We start from the raw sequence: 20001 nt of genomic DNA on the forward strand, positions 1-20001 counted from the left end.
GGGTGAGCTCGGTTCCCCGGCATAGGATGGCCCTTGGTCTCGGGACAGCGATGCCTCCCGCCCTCTGCCTGTGCCCTCCCTGAAGGGCACGGGAAATGCCGATCTGTCAGCAGGTATAAATGCAAAAGTTTCTCCCTCAGCTAATTTCAAGGATTGTTTATCCAAGTGGACGCAGGAGGATTAGGTAACCCACACATCCGACGTGTGATTGGTTTGGGTGTGACCCAGCACGCTGCAGCTGTCAGGACATATCAGAAACACCTGCAGAAACACCCACGTGTGGTGGAGGGCCCAAGGATGTGGCTCAAGCGCTGGGGCTCCGGGGTGAACGGGGTGGGCGGCCCAAGGGTGTGGGAAGAACAGGAGGGCTCTCCACATGCTGCCTACCGGGGCCCAGGCCCTGGCCCTGTACACCTGGCGGAGGCAACCATGGGGGGCCGATGTCCGCTGCAGAGATAGGCAGGACATGCCCAGTGGGGTCTGGTTGGGGCTCTCAGACGCTGGGGATGCCCCTCACCAGCTCACAGAGCCCCTCTTGCCAGGAGCAGGGGCACAGGAAGTGGCGCTGTCTGGGGAATGGCCCCACCTGCCTCTGGTCCCCTTCCCTGTGGTCACTCATTCACAAAGGCCGCACTGTGCCTGCTCCTAAGTCTGGACATGGAGCGTGGACACAGGCTCGCCGGACATGGCAGTGACGTTGGAAGGGCTGGGGCACGTGCCCGCGGCCTGGCCAAGCGGGCCAAGTCAGAAGGGCCTTTGTGGGGAGCTGTCATTGTTTCAGTGAAGGGTGGATCAGCCAGTCACACTCTGTAAATTGTTATTTACAGTTTCTGAGCTTTTAAAAGACGTATGTTCTCAGAGTCGGTTCTGATTGCAGCCCAGCGGCGCGATGAAGACTCTGGTCCCCCTGCTGTCTCTGCTCCTGCTGGGGGTCCAGGCCCAGCATGGGGCTGACTGGACCTACTCAGGTAAGCCCCCCGGGGCCGGCGTCTCCCCGTCACCCTCGCAGAGGGGAAGGGAGGGCCCCCTGCACACCTGCACACGGCTCCGCTCACAGTGGGTCAGGTCTCCATGCGGACCATGCACCAAACTACACTTCAATTAGGGAAAAGAGGAAATAACCCTGTCCAGACCCCCTAAGTCCCCGGAAGGTTTCTGCTTTCAGGGCTGAGAGCCCCGCTCTCGGCGTCTGGTTGCAAAGCCACTTGCTCTCTTGGTCTGTGGGAGAAACGACTTGTTAGGAACAGACGCTCTGTGGCTTCCACTGCAGGCGGGGTCTGCCGGGCTCTTCCTGACATTTCAGAAGTTTACCTGGAGTGACTAGACTCATCAGAACCCAGAACCTCCACCGCCTGCCCCACCTTGTGGCCCTGGCTCTGCTGAGCCCTCAGTGCACCTTATCCAAACCCCACTTTTTTTTTTTCTTTTTCTTTTTTTTTATTTTAATAATAAATTTTATTTTTATATTCCCCATACAATTGCAGCCCCCCCATTCTGACCCCAATCTCTCCCCTCCCACCCCGCCCCCTTAAAAGTGTCTCTGGTTCGTAGTTTTTTGTTGATTTTGATTTTCACTTTCTTATAGTTATTCGTTTTCCTGGTCCCTTATTTAAGTTTTCTAGATTCCTGCTATGAGTGAGACCATCCGGTATTTTTCTTTTTCTTTCTGGCTTATTTCGCTGAGCATGATCCCTTCCAGCGCCATCCATGTTGCTGCAAATTGCATGTGTTTATCTTTTTTGAATGCTGAGTAATATTCCATGGTGTCTATGGACCACATCTTCTTGATCCATCATCTATTTTTGGGCATTTGGGTTGTTTCCAAAGCTTAGCTATTGTAAACAGTGCTGCTATAAACATAGGGCAAACCCCACTTTTGACATGCAAAATTGAGCCCCTGTATTTAGCCTTGGTTCTGGCCTATATGTTAGCCAAAGACAGAAAGACTGAGTCCATGGGGTTTGGACACAAAGCTCCCCTTCCATGTTTAGGAAGAGGACTCCTGCCTGTGCTCCCTTTTATCAGACAGAGGGTGCCCCCCAGGCGATCCAGCAGGAGCCCGCAGGTCACTGAGTGTGGAGTCAACTCTCTGCAGTCAGCCCACGGCCTCAGACACAAGAACACGACGTCCTGAAGTCAAGGGCAGCAGAACGAAGGACACGATGGGGAGGCTCAGACAGTGACCACTGCAGCGGGCGGGAGACCTGCTCTGACCGCCTCATCTGCCAGCCCACAGGGGGTCCCTGCTCCCTCTGGCTCCTTGGCCCCAGGGACGAGGGGCGGGGGAGAGAGAATTCCATCGAGCAGTCCCTGTCACCCCCAGGCCCAGCCGCCCCAGGTCCTGGCCTCTGCAGAGCCCACGGAGCCGGGAGAGCTTGGGGGGCAGCTGCAGCAGACGCCTTGATAGACGCCCACACTTTGCCTTTGGGTCCAGGCAGGAGCCTTGATTTCTTGCCTTTAAGCCGTCATTGTTTAAAAATGGGTTTTTATTTTAAATAATGAAGAGAAAGGCGGAGAAATAAAGAATTGGCTTTCTGCTGACGGCAAAACCCAGAAGCAGCGAGAGGCCCCGAAACAGACATTTTTCTGGAGACCATCCGCGTCCGTCTGTGGGGCTCTCTGCTACCTGGGGCGAGAGCTTCGATTCCGTCACAAAGGGGTGAACTCAGGGCCTAGGGCTGTTTGGAGCTGAGTCACCCCTAGGAAAGGCTTCCTGTCATCACTTTCTCCCCCGCCTTAAAAAAGTAAATCCACTTTGACATTTTTTGAAGTAACCATTCGAGGTCACCTGGGGATCGGAAGCGCCTTGCACTGAGTCCAGAGCTGTGGACACCCGGGTGGTCTTTACTGTATTTATGATGAAAGACGCCCCGGAGAGGAGACAGGCATGAGGAGGGGGAGGTGCTGAGTCCGCCCCGGGCTGGGGAAGGACAAGTGACATTCAGGGGTGACAGGAAAGGGCCCTGGAAGTGACGCGGAACCGCCCAGTCCAGAGCCTCTCGGGCACCATGCCCGTGCCAGCCGACAGCTCGCAGGCGAAACCGGCGCCTGATTCAAGGCTTCCGTCCAGCGCGCGAGCCAGGGCCTGGCAGTGGCGGCGGGGCCAGCGGGGCCTCAGCGCCGAAGCCCCCAGACGCCGGGGGTGGAGTGGATTCAGACGGCCTCCCGCCTCCCGCGGAGGCCCTGCTTCTGCTTTCTAGAAGGAGCTCCCGGGGCCTCCACGCAGCCCACTGCAGGCTGGGGGGCCCGCGGGGCGGCTGGCAGGTGACCATCTGGCTCTCTCTCGTCTCAGAGGGGTCGCTGGACGAAGAGCACTGGGCGAGCAAGTACCCCACCTGTGGGGGCCAGAGACAGTCACCCATCAACGTGCAGAGGAAGAACGTGCGCTACAACCCCTATCTGAAGGCCCTGAAGCTGCAGGGCTATGAGACCCAGCAGGGCAATTTCCCCATGATCAACAACGGCCACACAGGTAAGGGTGGGCGAGTCCGGCGGGGTCAGCAGGGAAGGCAGGTGGTGGGACCCCGAGGGCAGTCTCGGAGCTGGGACCCGATGACCCCCCCTTGACCTTCCCCGTTGAGTCTGTCTTCACCCCAGTCTCCTCTCCCCGAGCTCACGCAGGTCCAGCCAGCAGGGTGCTCCCTGGGCAGAGGCTGAGCTCTGAAGCCCTAGCCTGCCCGAGAGTGGGGGGCTCTGTGGCTTGCTCCCTGTGGGCCGCATCTATGTGGAGGCTCATTAGCTCAAAGCGCCCGCCAGGTAGACCCTGTATCTAAAAGAAGCTGCTGTTTCCTGCCCCTCCTCGAAAGGGGCTGGTCAGGCGGGGAGCTGGGTCTGGAAACCCCCCTTTAGAAGCCTGCCCTGGACACTGTAAAATCCAGGCCTCGAGCTCGCACAGCACCTGATGGTCCTCGTGGGCTGCTGTCTCCCTGGGTCTGTGATGACCGGGGTGGGGTGAGGGTGGGGGCATTTTAGAAAGAAACCAAAGCCCTTGGGAGGCGGGGACCGGCTCAGGTGAGGGGGTCTCTGGTGGCCCCGCAGACCCGGACCCCGGGGGTCAGAGTCCTTGGCAAGACCCCTCGGGCCCCCTCTCTCCTGCTCCCGTCCGCCTGGGCCGGCGTGCTCCCGCTCAGGTGTCTGAGGCCCCAAGACTTAGATGTCCTTGGCACAGTGGAGAAGACACAAGCGGTTGCCCTGGTGCGGCTGGGGCGGGGCCGGCAGGAGAGTGGAGCGAGGGGTGAGGGTTGAGCTCAGGCTCCGGGGGCTGGCACGGCCTCTGCCTGCGATGCACAAAAGCCTCGCTTTATCGTTCACGTCAAGCACCTCTGTCCAAAGTCACCTTGAAGCTTCCAGCAGGTTGGCGCTTCTCCCCCTCTCTTTGCTCTCCGTGGAGGCGCCCCGATGCCAAAGGGCCAAAGCCAGCAGCTGAAGGCAGGGGAGGCGTGCGTGGCTCCACCTGGCCAGCTGGGCAGGAGCCCCCAGGATGACATGGGCTCTGTGCTGCGGAGCCCGAGGGGGAGGCACAAGGCAGAGCCCAGCACCCCAAGTGCTATCTCTCCTGATTAGCAGGGCACCCCCTCCTGGGGCCTTGCTGGCCTCTCTGAAGCCTGGTGCCCTGGCCTTTGGGGTCCCCACCCCCTCCTAGCATGAGACCTGTTAGAATGCACTGCTGTGACTTAAGTTTTTGGGATGCAAAACATTTTGATTTTCATACTTGACCTTTTGAGAGGGTTTGGCTAACTCTGTTCTCGCTACACCCTTCCGGCAAGCTCCGAACACGGTCAGTTCTGCCCCAGGGGAACAAAACTCCTCAGCTACACATTTTTCAATCTACTCAAAGTTGGCTGCAGACGAAGTTGACCAACAAAGTTCACCTGATAGAATTAAACATCTGCTAATATTTATTTTGCAGGATTCTTTTATGTCTTGGAACCACTATGTTCTAACTAACTGCATTTTCAGAACAGTTGTAGGGTCATGACACAAGTGAGCGGAAGCAGAGATTTCCCATGTGCCCCCAGCCCCGCCACGTGCATGCCCTTCCCCGCTATCAATATCACTCATCAGAAAGGGACTTTTTTTGGTAAATGAAGGATGAGCCTACACCGGCTCTTGATAATCCCTCCAAGTCCATGCGTTCTGAGGGTGTAGACCGATGCGTAACGGCACGTCTCCACCCCTACACCACTATCACCACTGTGATATTACACATCATTCTCCCTGCCCTGGGCCCTCTGTGCTCTGCCTGTTCATCTCCACTGCCCCTCACCCCCCAACTATTGGCTCTTCACTGCTTCCAAAGGTGACTTTTCCAGAATGTCACATTCTTGGCCTCATAGATCTGTTTCCTTTTTAGTTTGCCTCCTCTCACCTAGTAATATGCACTGGAGTTTCCCGTGTCTTTCCATGACTTGATAGCTCATTTCTTTTTACCATGGAATAATATCCCATTGTCTGGATGGGCCGCAGTGTATTTATCCACTTAACTCCTGAAGGACGTCGTGACTGATTCCAGGTTCTGGCAATCGTGAGGAAGGCCGCTGTAAACATCCGTGTTCAGGTTTTTGGTGAGGAAGTGAGTCTTCCACTCACCTGGAGTGGAGCCAAGGAGTGCGGCTGCCGGATGAGCTGGTAGGACTGTCTTCCAAAGCGGTTGCATCTTTTGGCATTCCACCTGCAATGCACCAGGGTTTGTGCTGCTGAAATTTTTCGTCGGCATTTAGTGCTGTTGCTGTGCGGGTTCTGGGCATCCCGACAGAAGGGCAGCATCTCACTGGGGTTTCAATTCACAACTCCCTAAAGGCTTGGTGTTGAACATTTTTATGCTTATTTGCCATTTATCTTTTTCTTTTTAAAAGATTTTTATTTATTTAGGCATATAAGAACTGGGGTGTTGGCCAGAGGTGCGGGGCGGGGGTTGATAGGATTCCCCAGAGACAGCGTGGGGAGCAGAATAGGTGGATCTACTGAAATCCACTGCTGAGGGGAGCAGCGGGCAAGTCAGGAGAGGTCTGCTGTGCCATGTGGGTAGCTCCCTGGCTGGGGGTTGAACTTGTGCTGCAGTGACTGCCGATAGCTTCATGGTGCTGAGACTTCACCCCTTGCGCCACCAGGGAGGCCCCCTTCTTCAACATCTTGTTGACTTTATGAGCTTCTTTTCTTTTGTCTTTGCGAATTTCTTGCCTCTCCATATAAAATTTAGAATCAGTTTGGTGACACCTGCAGAATAACTTGCTAGGATCTTCACAGGGATTGTGTTGAATCCATAGGTCAAGCTGGGAAGAACTGACATCTTGACAGTTGTGAGTCTTTCTCTCCAGGAAGATAAACTATCTCCCTATTTATTTAGTACTGTGATTCTGTCATCGGAATTTTAAATTCCCCTCATATATATCTTGACATATTTTGGTAGATTTATATCTATTTAATTTCAAGAGGCTGTTGAAGGTGGGGGCCTGTGCTGATCGATTAACATAGATCTATTAAATTCCCCGGGGCACATGTTCAGGGGGTGGTACCTCTGCTGTGAGCACAGTGACCACCGGCCCCTCCATTAGACAGGCTCCCCTAGAGGAGGGGCAGGCCCCATTTGTTCTGTCACAGTGGCTGGCACAGCGCCTGATGTCGATGCCATGTATTTGAGGGGGAAAGTCTTGCCCAGGATAAGTCCCCAAGTGGTCCTGTGAGTGATGCAGGATTCAGAGCAGGTTCGGATCTTTGAAAGTTGTAGCAGAGAGACTGGTCTTATTTCCCTTTGTTTAGCTTTAATTTTGAAAGAAAAATTGCAAACATATCACGAAGTTCCCATCAACTCTTTTCCCACTTCCCTTACGACATCTGCATGGCCATGGCATGGTTAAGTCACTACGCTACAGATCCACTGATCTCACTGGAATTTTATCTCTTTCTTACTCGTGTGCTTTTTCTGGTCCAAGGTCTAATCCATGATCTCAGTTAGCAAGATCTCATTCCAGGATGCAATTCACCACCATCTCCTCCCATCAGGGTTCGTTTCTGTCTTTCTAATCTTTTTTTTTTATTTCAAAAAAATTCCTTGTGTAGAAGAGCTGGGGTATAGGCCAGAGGTGCAGGGGGTAAGAGGATTCACCAGAGACAGAGTGGGGAGCAGAACAGGCAGATCTACTGAAATACGCTGTTGAGGGGAGAAGCGAGGAGGCAGGAGAGGTCTGCTGTGCCATGTGGGTAGCTCCCTGCCCGGGGATCAAACTCAGACCTTCATGGTGATAGCACTGAGACTTAACCCCTAGGCCACCAGGGAGGCCCAACTTTTTTTTTTTAATCTACAACATGGATTCTTTTTTTAATAAAGATTTATTTATTTATTTATACATGCACTGGATACAGTCAGAAGCGCGGGAGGGTGAGAGAAGTCACCAGAGCCAGAGCAGGGAGCAGAGCAGGCAGAAGGACCGAAGGACACTGCTGAGGGGAGCAGCGGGCGGCAGGAGAGGTCTGCGCGCCATGCGGGACCCTCCTCCGGTGGTCGGGGAGCAGCCGGGGATCAAACTGGTGCTGCAGAAGCTGCGGGGAGACCCGAGGCCCAACTTTTATAATCTTGACTCTTTGTTGTTTCTTGGGTACAGAAGATGCTCAGATCAGGTGATTTTTCTGGACTGGTAGGAACTTGATTAAATTTGTTTCACACTTATTCTGGAATCTAAATCAACTTGGAATCTGGAAGGTTCAGTACGTTGATCTTTGGCATCACCTTCCAGCACATCATCTGGCATCACCTGGGCACGGCAACAGGCACAAGATTGCCACCATTTCCGGTCTGGCTTGTGTGGTCCTGTCGACCTCTGAAGCATTGAAACATTCTGTCTGCAGGGAAGTTGATTTCGGAGAGCAGTCTTGTCAGGATGTCTGTTATTGCTCACGTGGTGCTTACTGTCCATTTAGAAAGTTCTGGGCTGGTCCTCAGTTCTCTCGGCACAGAACACCCTGCATGCCTCCTTTTGAAGGCACCTCCTCTTCCAATTTTTTCATGTGAGAATTGATTTTTTAGGCACTAAATACATAGCATCTGTTCTGCCACAGATCATGTTCCCGCACGTAATAAGACCGTGCTGATAGGACTGAGGCTGCTGGCCTCTTCCTGTGCCCACATTTTATCGTCACAGATATTTTCCTTTGTCACTGTCTGGTGTCACCCTCAGATCTCTTTTGACTGGCTCATTCCAAAAGGGAGAGAGATTTCTCTAAGGCCTGAGCCAGTGAAATGAACAATTGTCTGACCAGGTGACGTCCCTGCTGGAAGTCTCCCGGGCAGGAGGCAGCTGGGGGTGATCCATTTTCCCACCTGCAAGAGTCTTGCATTTAATGCATCCACTGATAACCACAGTCAGTGACGTCCCACACCCCAAGGCTGTGAGCTCCTGACTTGCTGTAGACCCAGGTCACGCGTCTTCTAAAGACAAGTGGAACCTGGGAATGCTGATGTCCCCTCCACACCCATTTCTTGGTTCCAATGAGAGCATTGAAGTCCCGCAGGGATGCACCTTATATGGAGCAGTGTGGCTGTAGATTGGGCTAGTGCTAGAAGGCTCCATGGGATGCGTATCTCAGCCACATCAATGAAGAAGACAGTGACCTCAACTTGGCCTTGTAAGCAACAGGAAAAAGGAAACAAAATAGTCCTGAGAGACCCCACCTCCTTCTCCTGCACCATGGGCAAACCCCAAGTTGGTCAGAGGAGAGAGTGGAATTCTGATTTTCACACCCATTGGTCATAGTTTTTCAGGGCAACCAGTGGGACCAGCCACTGGGTAGTCCTGCCCCTGACTTTCTGGTTCTGTGTGGGAAGGTGTGTGCTCTGGGACAGGTGCTGGCCCAGCCGTTCTACTCAGGCTTGGTCCCCACTCTGCCCTGTGTGCCAGCCACCTCCTCCCTATTGGTGACCCTGCTCGTGGCGTTTTGGTTCAGCCTAAGTAACAACTTGTCCCAGGAAGCAGGTGACCAGGAAGGTGGCCAGTAGACTGCCCACCACATGCTCACCTGCCCCGCTCTGCCCCCTCCCCTCCCCCAGTGCAGATCACCCTGCCCCACTCCATGAGCATGACGGCTCCCGACGGCACCAACTACATCGCCGAGCAGATGCACTTCCACTGGGGTGGTGCATCCTTGGAGATCAGTGGCTCCGAGCACACCATTGACGGGATGAGATACGTGGCTGAGGTAACTTGGGAACCCCGAATAGGTCTAAAAAGAATGGGACAGTCAAGTCACACCCTGAGATTGACTTTATTTTCCAACCATTCACAGCTATTCATTGATCATGGGGGTTCAGGCAGGGTCCCTTCACCCACAGAACTCACAGATCATACAGATGGGCCCAAAATGCCAGAAGCAGGGTCACCAGCCCAGGAGTGGGGTGCATACATTTGTTGGGTTCATCTGGCTTTCTGTGTGTTTGATTTCTCTGGGTTCCTCCTCTTGCTTAGAGCTGACCTGAGGCTGAACTGAGGTTAATGGTGGTCTCCTGGGGCCAGGGGGCTCATGCCCACTCAACAGGGACCTCTGGAGAACCCACGGCCTCACGTGATCCCTCCAACTCTGTCTGGAGGGAGGTGGGGTCAGGAAAATGCCCAGAATCCCACTCATGCTCCTTCTAGTCTTGGTGGAGTGTCTGGTCTTGATAGATCTTGTACCCCGGATGGAGGGAAATGGAGGTCAGATATGACTGTGTGGGACAGTCTGAGGCCTTGCATGAGCATCTGACTTTTCCTCCTTCTCTGAGAACTTGCAGTGTTGGAGCTCTGTAAGAACTTCCCTTGATGTACCCTCTCTTGCCCCACAGATCCACGTCGTTCACTACAATGCTAAATATGGCAGCTTTGATAGAGCTCAGAGTGCCCCGGATGGCCTGGCTGTGCTGGCCTCACTCATTGAGGTAGGCCAAAAATACATGTTTGAAGTTCTAGATTGCTGTCCAAACAGGTATTATGGGTGGGTGTCAGGTCTTCCTTCCTGTTCCTCCTCGCTATTCCTGAGCTCACAATTCTTGGAAACCCTGACTGGATGAAAGATGGACCCTTTTTCCAGCCCTTGCTCACATTCACTGTGCTCCTTCTGTTCTCAACCTTGAAGACCTTGGGCAACATGGACAAGGTGACAGAAAGCACTGGGATCACAGAAGTGTCGACTGGGGTAAACTGGCCTGAGGGCAAGGGGCAGCTTGCCACCCACCCAGCAAGCAACACCTGTTTTTCTAGGAAAGTAGGAAGGTGGGACTTATCACTGCGTGGTGAGAAGCAGTCACTGACTCCAACCCTCTCCAGACAAGCATTAAGTTGGATAAAATTGTCAAAGACTACCAGATCAGAGCCCTGGAAATGGTCCGAAGGCACCACAAGGCATTGATTTGTGAAGAAAATAGATTTTTGGGTCAGAACAGTGAGAGTCTGGGCTCCTTGACTGGGGCTATTATACTCTCCATCCTCCAACTTAGAAGGTAGTTTTATCAGGACAGGAAAACCAGTAGCTTTACTGCCTGGGGGCGGGGGACTGACTTGATTTGGGGTGCAAATTGAAAACCCATGCCAGCAGGCTCTTGGAAATATAGCAAACAGCAAAACAGACAGAAAACACAGAGGGAAATCTCAGAGACCTGGTCGTTGAGGTTGCATGGCCAGCTGGGGCAAGGGGAAAGTGACACACAGCAACTCAGCAGGGAGATCTTGGCCACGGGAGAGCCACGGAAGGTCTGTGGAAGCAGCCTACAGAGGGGGGAAGTAAAAGGAGAGACAGACTCAAGAGCTGGCTCAACTCTGGGTGTGCTTCTCTGCGCTCACGCAGACCCATTGCAGAGGGTACAAATCCCATGTACTTGAGGGTATGAGAACCAGTTCTGCTAAAGTCACCGACTGATCACAAAGCTATGCTGATCCTTGGTGATGCTTGGAAATTTAGGGTAAAAAGAAAAAAAAAGATTTAAGACTTGAGGAGGGACATGGACCACTGCATGCCGCTGGGGGAATATACCCTGCAGATCAATACCAGGAGAGTTACCAAACAGACACACAAAATGAAACACCCTCAGGGCCATTTAAGAAACCAGAAGCCAGATTTGCTACTTCACATTATTTAAAATGTCCAGTTTTCAACAAAAAATTTGGGTATGCAAAGAAATAGGAAAATACGATGAATAGTTGGGGGTGTGGGAGAGCAGCTATAGAAACTGACTCTGAGTGGAGCTGGATTGTACTTTAGAACTAAGACATATGTGGTCAAAGGATTACCAGAAAGTATGTTCAAAGAATTAAAGGAAAATATGGTGACAATGACTTAAAAAAGAAATCTCACTTGAGAAACAGAAATTATAGGGCCTCCCCTGTGGCGCAGTGGTTGAGCGCTGGGTTGCGAAGCTGCCCGCAGCCTCTGCAGCGCCGGTTCGATCCCCAGGTGCTCCCCGGCCACTGGAGGAGGGTCCCACATGGTGCGCAGACCTCTCCTGCCGCCCGCTGCTCCCCTCAGCAGTGTACTTCGGTCCTTCTGCCTGCTCTGCTCCCTGCTCTGGCTCTGGTGACTTCTCTCACCCTCCCGCGCTTCTGACTGTACCCAGTGCATGTATAAACAAAATGAACAAACAAATAAATAAAATAAAATAAAATAAATGCCTCTATAAAAAAAAAACAAAAAACCAGAAATTATAAAAATGCATCATACGAAAAGTCTAGAGCTGAATTATAAACAAAATGAAAAATTCACTCAGGCTGAGCGGTGAGACCAAGCTCTCTCCCTCACGATGAGTCTGACTGTGGCTGACACTGCCCCTCAGGCACCTGAGGATATTTGAACAGTGACTTCCAGCCATTCCCTGAGGGCATTGCCAGTCACCAGGAAGGTCCTAGAAGCTGCCCAAATGCCTCAGATCTTGTTCCCCTGGAAGATATTAGTGGCTTCAGTGTTTGGTGGCAAAGAACGGCTAGATCTGGTGAGCTGTCTTGGTCCTTGTAGCTCTACCCAATCAAGCAGGACACTAAATAGCTGGATGAGCAGAGGCAATTCTGGGGGGGTTCTCCCCCTTTTAGGCTGACTTCTCTGTGTTTCTCCTACAGGCCCAGGAGTTTGTGGAAAACACCTATTACAGCAAGTTCCTTAAACACTTGAATAAGATTAGGTATCCAGGTAAGGGAGCCAACAGTGGTTTTATCCAAATATCTATTAAAGTCTATGCTTTCACTTCTTTGGGTTATATGCCCTGAAACGGAATTAATCATATGGTAATTAATTTTTGAGAAACCACCATATTGTTTTCTATATTAGCTTTGCCATGATCTGAATTCTTGACTCACTTAAATTTATACCAATGAAACTAAATCTATGCGAAAGAGTCCTTTAGAAAGTTGTATATTGCTTTCCAATAACAATAAAATTTATAAGTCTTTGGCCTACTAGTGGAATTATGCTCTACTAGACTTCAAGGCCTTGGTTAAATAAGCCTATTTGTATATATACAAGCTTATATATATATATATATACAAGCCTATTTGTATATATCAAAACTATATGCCCTTTGCCACAAAAATGTAGAGTGTTCGGGGAAAGTGAGGTAAAATTCAACTCAACTCCATGTTGCTTTGATGGTGTCATATTGAGCTTCGTGCTCAGGGTCACTGACATGAACAAAACAGGGGCTGTCTAGATGTACTGATGGGTGCTGTGCTGTGAGGCTCCAGAAGCCCCAGGGATGTCCCTCTCCCCACGCCCACCAGTGGCTAAGCGTGGTTCCTGATGGGCATGGCGGGAAGAGCTCAGGACTGGATGCCCATACCTGGACATGTGCTTGGTCCTGATTCTGCCTTTTTAGACTCTGACTACCCACATCTAACTGAGCCCAAATCAAGGGATTTTTGATTTTTTTGAGGGCACTTACCCAGAACCCCTATGATTCCTAATTAATTTCATTTATCGTAAATGAAATTATGCTGTGCATGGTGATGATGATGGTGATGATACACCCAGGAGCACTTTCTTATTTGCTGACTCAACACCTGCACTTTATAAACATATTACCTCTCCCCTCAGAAAGCTGATTTTCTCCTCTTTACAGAGGAGGAAGCAGACTTAGAGGAGAGAGCACCCAGCCAAGTCTACTCAGTAAGGAGGATGTAGGCTGAGTTTCTCTCTCCAAGTCTTTGCTCTTGACCTTTTCTGGGAAACAGGAAAGTAGGGAAATGTTTCCCAGTGATCAGCTTTTATGCTATTCTGATTAAATCAGGAGATTCCAACCTGGAGAGGCCTAAGCCTGAGCTGTTCTTCAAGTGGGCAGCAGTTGTCCTGAACGTTCCTTTATGTTTTGTCCCCTCGGCTAGGACAAAACACAGTTCTAGAAGGCCTTGACATTATTGACATGCTGCCTGAGAACACGCAACACTACTACAGGTACCAAGGATCGCTCACCACTCCTCCCTGCACTGAGAATGTCCAGTGGTTTGTGCTGGCAGATCGTGTCAAGCTCTCCGCAGCACAGGTAAGACGTGGCATAGCTTCACCCAAATCTCTCTGTCTGCCAAAGGGGAGGGTGGGAGCCAAGTGGGGAGGGGCCCAGTAGACTATGGTGGAGGATTATTGGTGCTTTGGTGATGAGCGAGGTATGAAAACATACATTTGTGGAGGTATGAACTTATACTCCTAAAACATATAGTGTTGTAAATGGTAACTGCAACAAACATAATTTAAAAAAGTCACTAGAGAACAATTAAATAAAAGGATGGAGGGGCCTCCCTGGTGGCTCAAGGGGTTAAGACGCAATCTATGAAGCTATCTGCAGCCACTGTAGCAAGGGTTTGATCCCCGGCCAAGGAGGTGACCCACATGGCACAGCAGACCACTCCTGACTCGCCCGCTGCTCCCCTCAGCAGTGTATTTCAGTCAATCTGCTTGTTCTATTCCCCACTCTGTGAACAGAATTCTTTTGCCCCTACACCTCTGGCCTGTACCCCAGTTTTTGTATGCATAAATAAATCTTAAAAAAATTTTAAAAAAAGGATGGATAGCTTCATATTTAGTTTTTTACCATGCTAAAATGCATATTAAAGAAAGCAGCTGTATTAGTCATCCCTGTTCCCCTGCATAGAATGGGTGCATAATGTTGAATTGAATAAAGGGTGAGTGTTACTGAGGCTGCAAAGAACAGCTGATCTTTCTTAGTGATGCTCTGTCTAAGGAGCCAATGCTTCTTAAATTCTTCATTTCCTTACTTTAGGAAAAGATGGGAAGACCCTTAATCAAAGATGCCCACACATAAAAATGTTGCCCCCGATGCCAAGAAAAGCAAATGTAAATCATCTCTAGAAAAATGGACCTTAGACCCAAAGTTAGAATGTCCATAAATAAATTTACCTGAAACAAGTGCAATTAAGAAAGATCACAAAATACAGAAGGAAGACACAATGAGAGTCTTCCCTGGCTGGGGATCGAAATCAGGCTGCGGGGGTGATGGTGCTGAGACTTAAGCTCTAGGCCAGCAGGGTGGCCCTAATTGATGGACTGATAGGACAATTAATATAAAATAAGAATGTTTAATATGTATTAGGGAATAAGAGTTTTAAATATTAGGAAAGTACAAAAAAGTATAAAAATGACAAAGTAGGCTTAGAAAAAATAAACAAGCAGAATTCTAGAAATGGAAACATAGTAACTAAAATGGACAATGTGATGAGTGTGTTCAATAGCATGTTAGATACAGTTCAAGAAAGAATTAGAAAATTGGAAAATAGAGCTCAGAAAGTTATCCAGGCAACAGCACAGAGAAAGAAATATGAAAAATAAGTAAAGAGACAGAGAATATAGTGGAAAGGTTTGACAGGTGTCTTAGTTGAACGAGAAGAGAGGCAGGAGAGAGAAGAGGCAGGTTTGATGAAATATTGATAGGCTATTTTCCAGAAGAGTTGAAAGACACCAAGTCAGAGAGTCAGGAAACCCAGTGAGCCAATGTGAATAAAAAGAAATCCACATTAAGCACATCACCTTGAAGTTACAAAACATTCAAGACAAGGAGAAGACTAAATCTTTGTAAAAATCAGCTAGAGAGAAAAGGAGAACTAGTAGAACAAAAGTTGATTCAGCAGTGACCAAGACAGTCAGAAAGCAGTGGGAAATTATTTTCGAAGCACCAAGAGCAAGAAATATCCAACCTAGAATTGAATTTGTAGCAAACATATCTTTGAAGGCAATAGACAGAAGATACACATTTTCATAAAAACAAAAATTGAGTCTTCCAATTGATAGTCTCTGATTTCTTCTTTCTCTCCTCCTACTATTGAGCAAATATTCACAGCGAAAGACTGAAAGAGATTGACTTAAGAAATTAGGAAATTAGGAAATTGGAAGAATGAGTGAATATTCTGCCTGACACATGGCACCCAAGCTCCTCTGGGTTGGAGGTGTCTTGCCTTTGTTTTATTGGGGTTCTACAAATCCAAGCTCTAGTTCGACTGCAAATTTATTTATTTTGTAAATATTCATTTAGTAGAAGAACTGGGGTGTAGGCCAGGGTTATGGGGGTAAGAGAGGATTCACCAGAGACAGAGTGGGGAGCAGAACGGGCGGATCGACTGAAATCCACTGTTGAGGGGAGCAGCGGGGAGACAGGAGAGGTCTGCTGCGCCATGTGGTCAGCTCCCTGGCTGGGGATCGAAATCAGGCTGCAGCGGTGATGGTGCTGAGACTTAAGCCCTAGGCCAGCAGGGTGGCCCTAATTTCTGAAGTCACCTAGTGCCTCTTCCCCTCCATGTCACTTCCTGTTGCCCACAGATATTGAAGATGGAGAACACCTTACTGAATCATCAAAATGAGACCCTCCACAATGATTACCGCAACACCCAGCCCATAAATAACAGAGTGGTGGAATCCAACTTCATGGATCAGTATCAGGCCGATCCGAGTGAGTGAGATCAACTCTTATTTTTTTGCAATTTGCTGACTCTTGTTTTCTTCCTCCTCTGGATGGGCTCATCTCTTCTGGCAAGAGTAAGGGAAGGGAGGGCCTCCCCGGTGGCGCAGCGGTTGAGCGCTGGGTTGCGAAGCTGCGCGCGGCCTCTGCGGCGCCGGTTCGATCCCCGGCTGCTCCCCGGCCACCAGAGGAGGGTCCCACATGGCGCGCAGACCTCTCCTGCCGCCCGCTGCTCCCCTCAGCAGTGTACTTCGGTCCTTCTGCCTGCTCTGCTCCCCGCTCTGGCTCTGGTGAATTCTCTCGCCCTCCCGCGCTTCTGACTGTACCCAGTGCTTGTATAAACAAAACAAACCAGCAAACAAATAAATAAAGCATGCCTCTATAAAAAAAAAAAAAAAAAAAAAAAAAAAAAAGAGTAAGGGAAGGGAGGGTGGCTGGAGGCTCGGGTGGCCTGGCCTGTGCAGGGCTTGGGCAAGAGGACAGGGCTCATTTTCCCAGTCGAGGGCGCGGGTCAGGGCGACAGTGAGGGTAGGCCACGGGTCATGGCCAGAGACAGCAGGACAAGTGCGATGGAGCAACATCCAGATGATCTCACAGCACACAGGCTCAAGGTAACGTTATTAAACCCAACACATAATTTTCCAATTATCTTGGTCTGTGTACGAACCCCAGTCCCAGCTCCCCCTGCAATTCTCTCAAGGTGGGATTGACTTGGGGGTCATTCTCAGACCCCAGGACCTGGAAGTATGTCCAACTCAGCCTCCACTGGACCCTCTAACCTTCTAGGTCAGGCTCCAGCTGCCTTGCTGGCTTACCTCCTCATTTCCTATGATTGCAAGAATGTAAATATTCTGCAATTCTCCCATCTTTATTTTGCTTGTTTCTTAGCAAAGTGTGGTGAGTTAGACACACTTCCTGAATTCACTGTCTTTATTTTTATCTACTTCTTTTAACCATTTCTGATACGTTTACATCCTCCAATACAATAGAATTCATCTTTAATCAATATTACCTGATCTTGATTCCTGTTCAACACTGAAATTTCCATACTTATCACCTCCTCACCCCCCAATACAGGTCCTTTCGTGGGTTTCCCCCATTTTCCCTTCCTGGTTCATTCATTGTTTTCCTTGCATCAATTTGCTTCACTAATACAATATGAGCAAGAGTGAAAAAATGACACCAGCCGTAACTAGGATTTCTCCAGATTGCAGTCTAAAGGACATGAATTCCTTTCCCCAAGGGCGGCGCCCCCTGACAGTCCAGATGTTAGCAGGCTGCAACGGGAGCTCTGACCCTGATCTGGTGCTCTGGTCATTCTGCCCGACTCCTGTTTTCCTGTGATAACTTACACTCTTGGCTAAGGGGCGCCCACGGTGTAGCTTCCACACACCACATCTCACATGCTCTTCCCACCCGAGCCTTTCCAATTTGCCCTCGCAAGGAACTCAGGTGTCCCAGATGCCGCTTCTTAGACCAGACTGCTCTGTACTGCCGTTTGCCTGCGTGTCTGCTGGGGCCCGTCCTTCGGAGGCTTGCTGCTCCTGCAGGATGGCTTCCTCCGCATCCCGCAGACTGTAAGAAGACTTCTGTAAGGGGCAGGAATGGCCACTGAGCAGGTTTTCTGATCCAGCAGACCGGGTAAAGGAGGAGTCAGAGACCTCAGTGGTTTTGCAGGCTTTTATTGGATTACCAGGTACATGGCAGGCAGGGGTGCTAGGGGGCCGGGATGCTGGCAGGCCTCCCAACCCCCAGCAAATCCGCACTCTCTCTGGGCTCACTGGCGTTCTCTGCTTCTGCTTCTTTGCTTCTCTCTTGGCTTCTCTTCGGCTTCTGCTGGCGTCCCCGTGACGCCGCCCTTAAAAGCCCAGTCTCAGCCCAGGTGAATCCCATCTACCTAGGCCCACACCCTGCTCCAGGTGCCGCCATCAGGCATGCATTCAGGACCTCAAGGATCCATCATCTCTCCTGATGGTGGGAGGGCAGAAAAGCCTGACATTTTTATTACCCTACAACTTCCCACCTTCAACAAGGGAGTGCTGAATGGCGCTTCCCTTTGCCGATAATTCAGAGAACCGGGCATGGCTGAGCTCCAGCGAGACCGCAGGCCCAGGCGTGTGTCTGGCCGTGCCTCTCTCCAGCCACTCCCCGTTGCCCCCACACCCACCGTCTCCGGTGACATGTCACAGTTCTAATCAATTCCACCCCATGTGAGTTAACGAGATCAACCTGCCTTGAGGAACATCTGAGGAGACAAGGCTCATTATAAACGCTTAAACCTAAATTCCTACGCAATGAAGATGCTTGAGGTTAATGGGATGGGAACACAGAGGCCGCTCTTGGGACTCAAAACTATGTCCCTTAAGCACACGTGTGGGGGATGGGGGAGGCCGCCTCACCCTCTGTTCTCATGGGTCCTTCAGTGTTTTCTCCTTTCCTGTGAACTTGTCTTTTTCTATTCCAGGGCTTCAGATAGAGGCTAAACTAAAGAAACTGGTGGATGAGACCCAGTATGACATTCTTAAAAACACTAAAGCAAAGAAAAAAAAGCATGGATGGGTAATAGCCTGAAGCAGAGCTGTGGGGGCGAGGCACCCTCGGGCCGCCCCCTGCGAGTCCCTGGATCACACGCATCCTGAAGGCGCACCTGTGGAATTTTCTGATTAAAATAGGGAAAGCTATTTTCTGTGAAAGGAATGTGTGGTTTGGATGTAGGAGGTGGACGGGGGGCGTCCAACACGAGTGGAAATGACTGGAATCGACATTTAAAGGAAATGGAACCCCACGGTCGTCCCCCTCAAATCAAGCATGTCAATCTAAATGCTAACCCATCCAGATCTTGCCTTTAGTATGTAGATGGAATAAAATAACTGGAAATGTCATTGAAAATGTCCTCTGTTCTCTTGTGTGACTTCAAATCACCCTCCTTGGCACTGCCCAAGGCAAGGGCCGGGCATGGCGAGTGGGCGGGAGGGCTGGGGCCAGGCGAGCTCCAGAGGCTCCAGCAATGGCGGGGCTTCCAGACCCAGGATCAAGGAGAAGGGGCCTCTCTTTCACGTGCTTCTCGGGTGGGGAGCAGGCCCTGTGCTGTGGATACAGGAAAGACGAGGCCTGGGAGTGGGCTGCGAGGCGGCACAGAGCCCCTGAGGCAGTCCTTGCGGGTCCAGCGAGCCTGCGCCCGCAGTCACGAGGCCGGGGTTCCAGCACTGGTTCTGAGACTTGCCTGCCTTGTGGGGTACGAGATGACCCTCTCTTAGGGCTGCGTGGTGAGGAGCTGGGAGGACCGGCGGGCCAGGGGAGCTTCACAGACCCACCTCGCGTTTTTGCCCCGTCCTCCCATCCTCCCTGGCCCCACCGTCCTCCTGGTCTCTGCGCTCACCCGCCCCCTCCTTCCCTGCTGCGTTTGTCGGTGTTTGTTCCTTGAGGCCCAAGTGTTTTCACCCGTGACCTCCCTGCGGGGTGACCTCAGGCAGCCCCCGAGCGGGCTCATTATCGTCCTCAGTTTTCAGAGAAAGAACCAAGCGGCGGAAAGGCCAGTGCCCAGCCCAGTTTCTCTTAACTGCAGAGTCTTTGTCTTCATTTATCCCACCCCTCTGTGCCCAGGTGTGGGGCTGAGTACTGGGGTTGAGGACGCCCCGGTCCTCGGATCCCAAGCATAGAGATAGGACAGAAATTTAAGTAACCGATCGGAGGCGCCCCTTGGCGTGACGGCTCTGCAGAGCGGCCGGTGCTTGGTGTGGGTTTGGGGGTGCACAGGAACCCCTGGTGAGCCAGGCAGGGAGGGCACTGGAGGCCTGGGGACAGGCCCTGACTTATGGGGAATCACAGAAGGCAGAGCAGGTGCTGCACCGGGCACCAGGGTCCGGGTGGCGCGGGCAGGCCCACCTGCCTGCCCCATGAGGGCCAGGCTGGGCATCTCCGGAGCAGAAGCTGCACAAGGGCCCTTCCTCGGGCTCTGGCGCTTCAGGGCATCCGTGTTTCCCTGTGGTTTTATGTGGCGCTTAAACAGAGATGCTGAGAAATAAACTACCCCTCAGAAACAGCCCGTTGTCTGTTCCCCGTGTTCCCGGGGATGTTCCTTTCCCCAG

General features: G+C 51.1%; 1 protein-coding gene across 1 annotated transcript; it reads left to right on the forward strand.

Annotated features, from left to right (window-relative positions):
• Positions 1–889: 889 nt before the first annotated feature.
• On the forward strand, positions 890–18530 carry CA6 (carbonic anhydrase 6). Its single transcript, XM_037499627.1, has 8 exons — positions 890–968; positions 3293–3472; positions 9044–9192; positions 9815–9907; positions 12075–12144; positions 13332–13489; positions 15775–15904; positions 18378–18530. Exons 1-8 carry the CDS (start codon positions 890–892, stop codon positions 18482–18484), a joined length of 966 nt encoding a protein of 321 aa, XP_037355524.1. The 3' UTR covers positions 18485–18530.
• Positions 18531–20001: the final 1471 nt, after the last annotated feature.

Source organism: Talpa occidentalis, unplaced genomic scaffold (assembly GCF_014898055.3).
Source record: "Talpa occidentalis isolate TD23 unplaced genomic scaffold, MPIMG_talOcc4v2.1 talOcc4.9, whole genome shotgun sequence".
Lineage (NCBI taxonomy): Eukaryota > Metazoa > Chordata > Mammalia > Eulipotyphla > Talpidae > Talpa > Talpa occidentalis.

Coding starts and splice junctions, on each gene's coding strand:
- CA6 (XM_037499627.1), top strand. CDS start 890: ATGAAGACTCTGGTCCCCCTGCTGTCTCTGCTCCTGCTGGGGGTCCAG. Junction 969..3,292: donor GGCTGACTGGACCTACTCAG/GTAAGCCCCCCG, acceptor CTCTCGTCTCAG/AGGGGTCGCTGGACGAAGAG. Junction 12,145..13,331: donor GAATAAGATTAGGTATCCAG/GTAAGGGAGCCA, acceptor CCCCTCGGCTAG/GACAAAACACAGTTCTAGAA.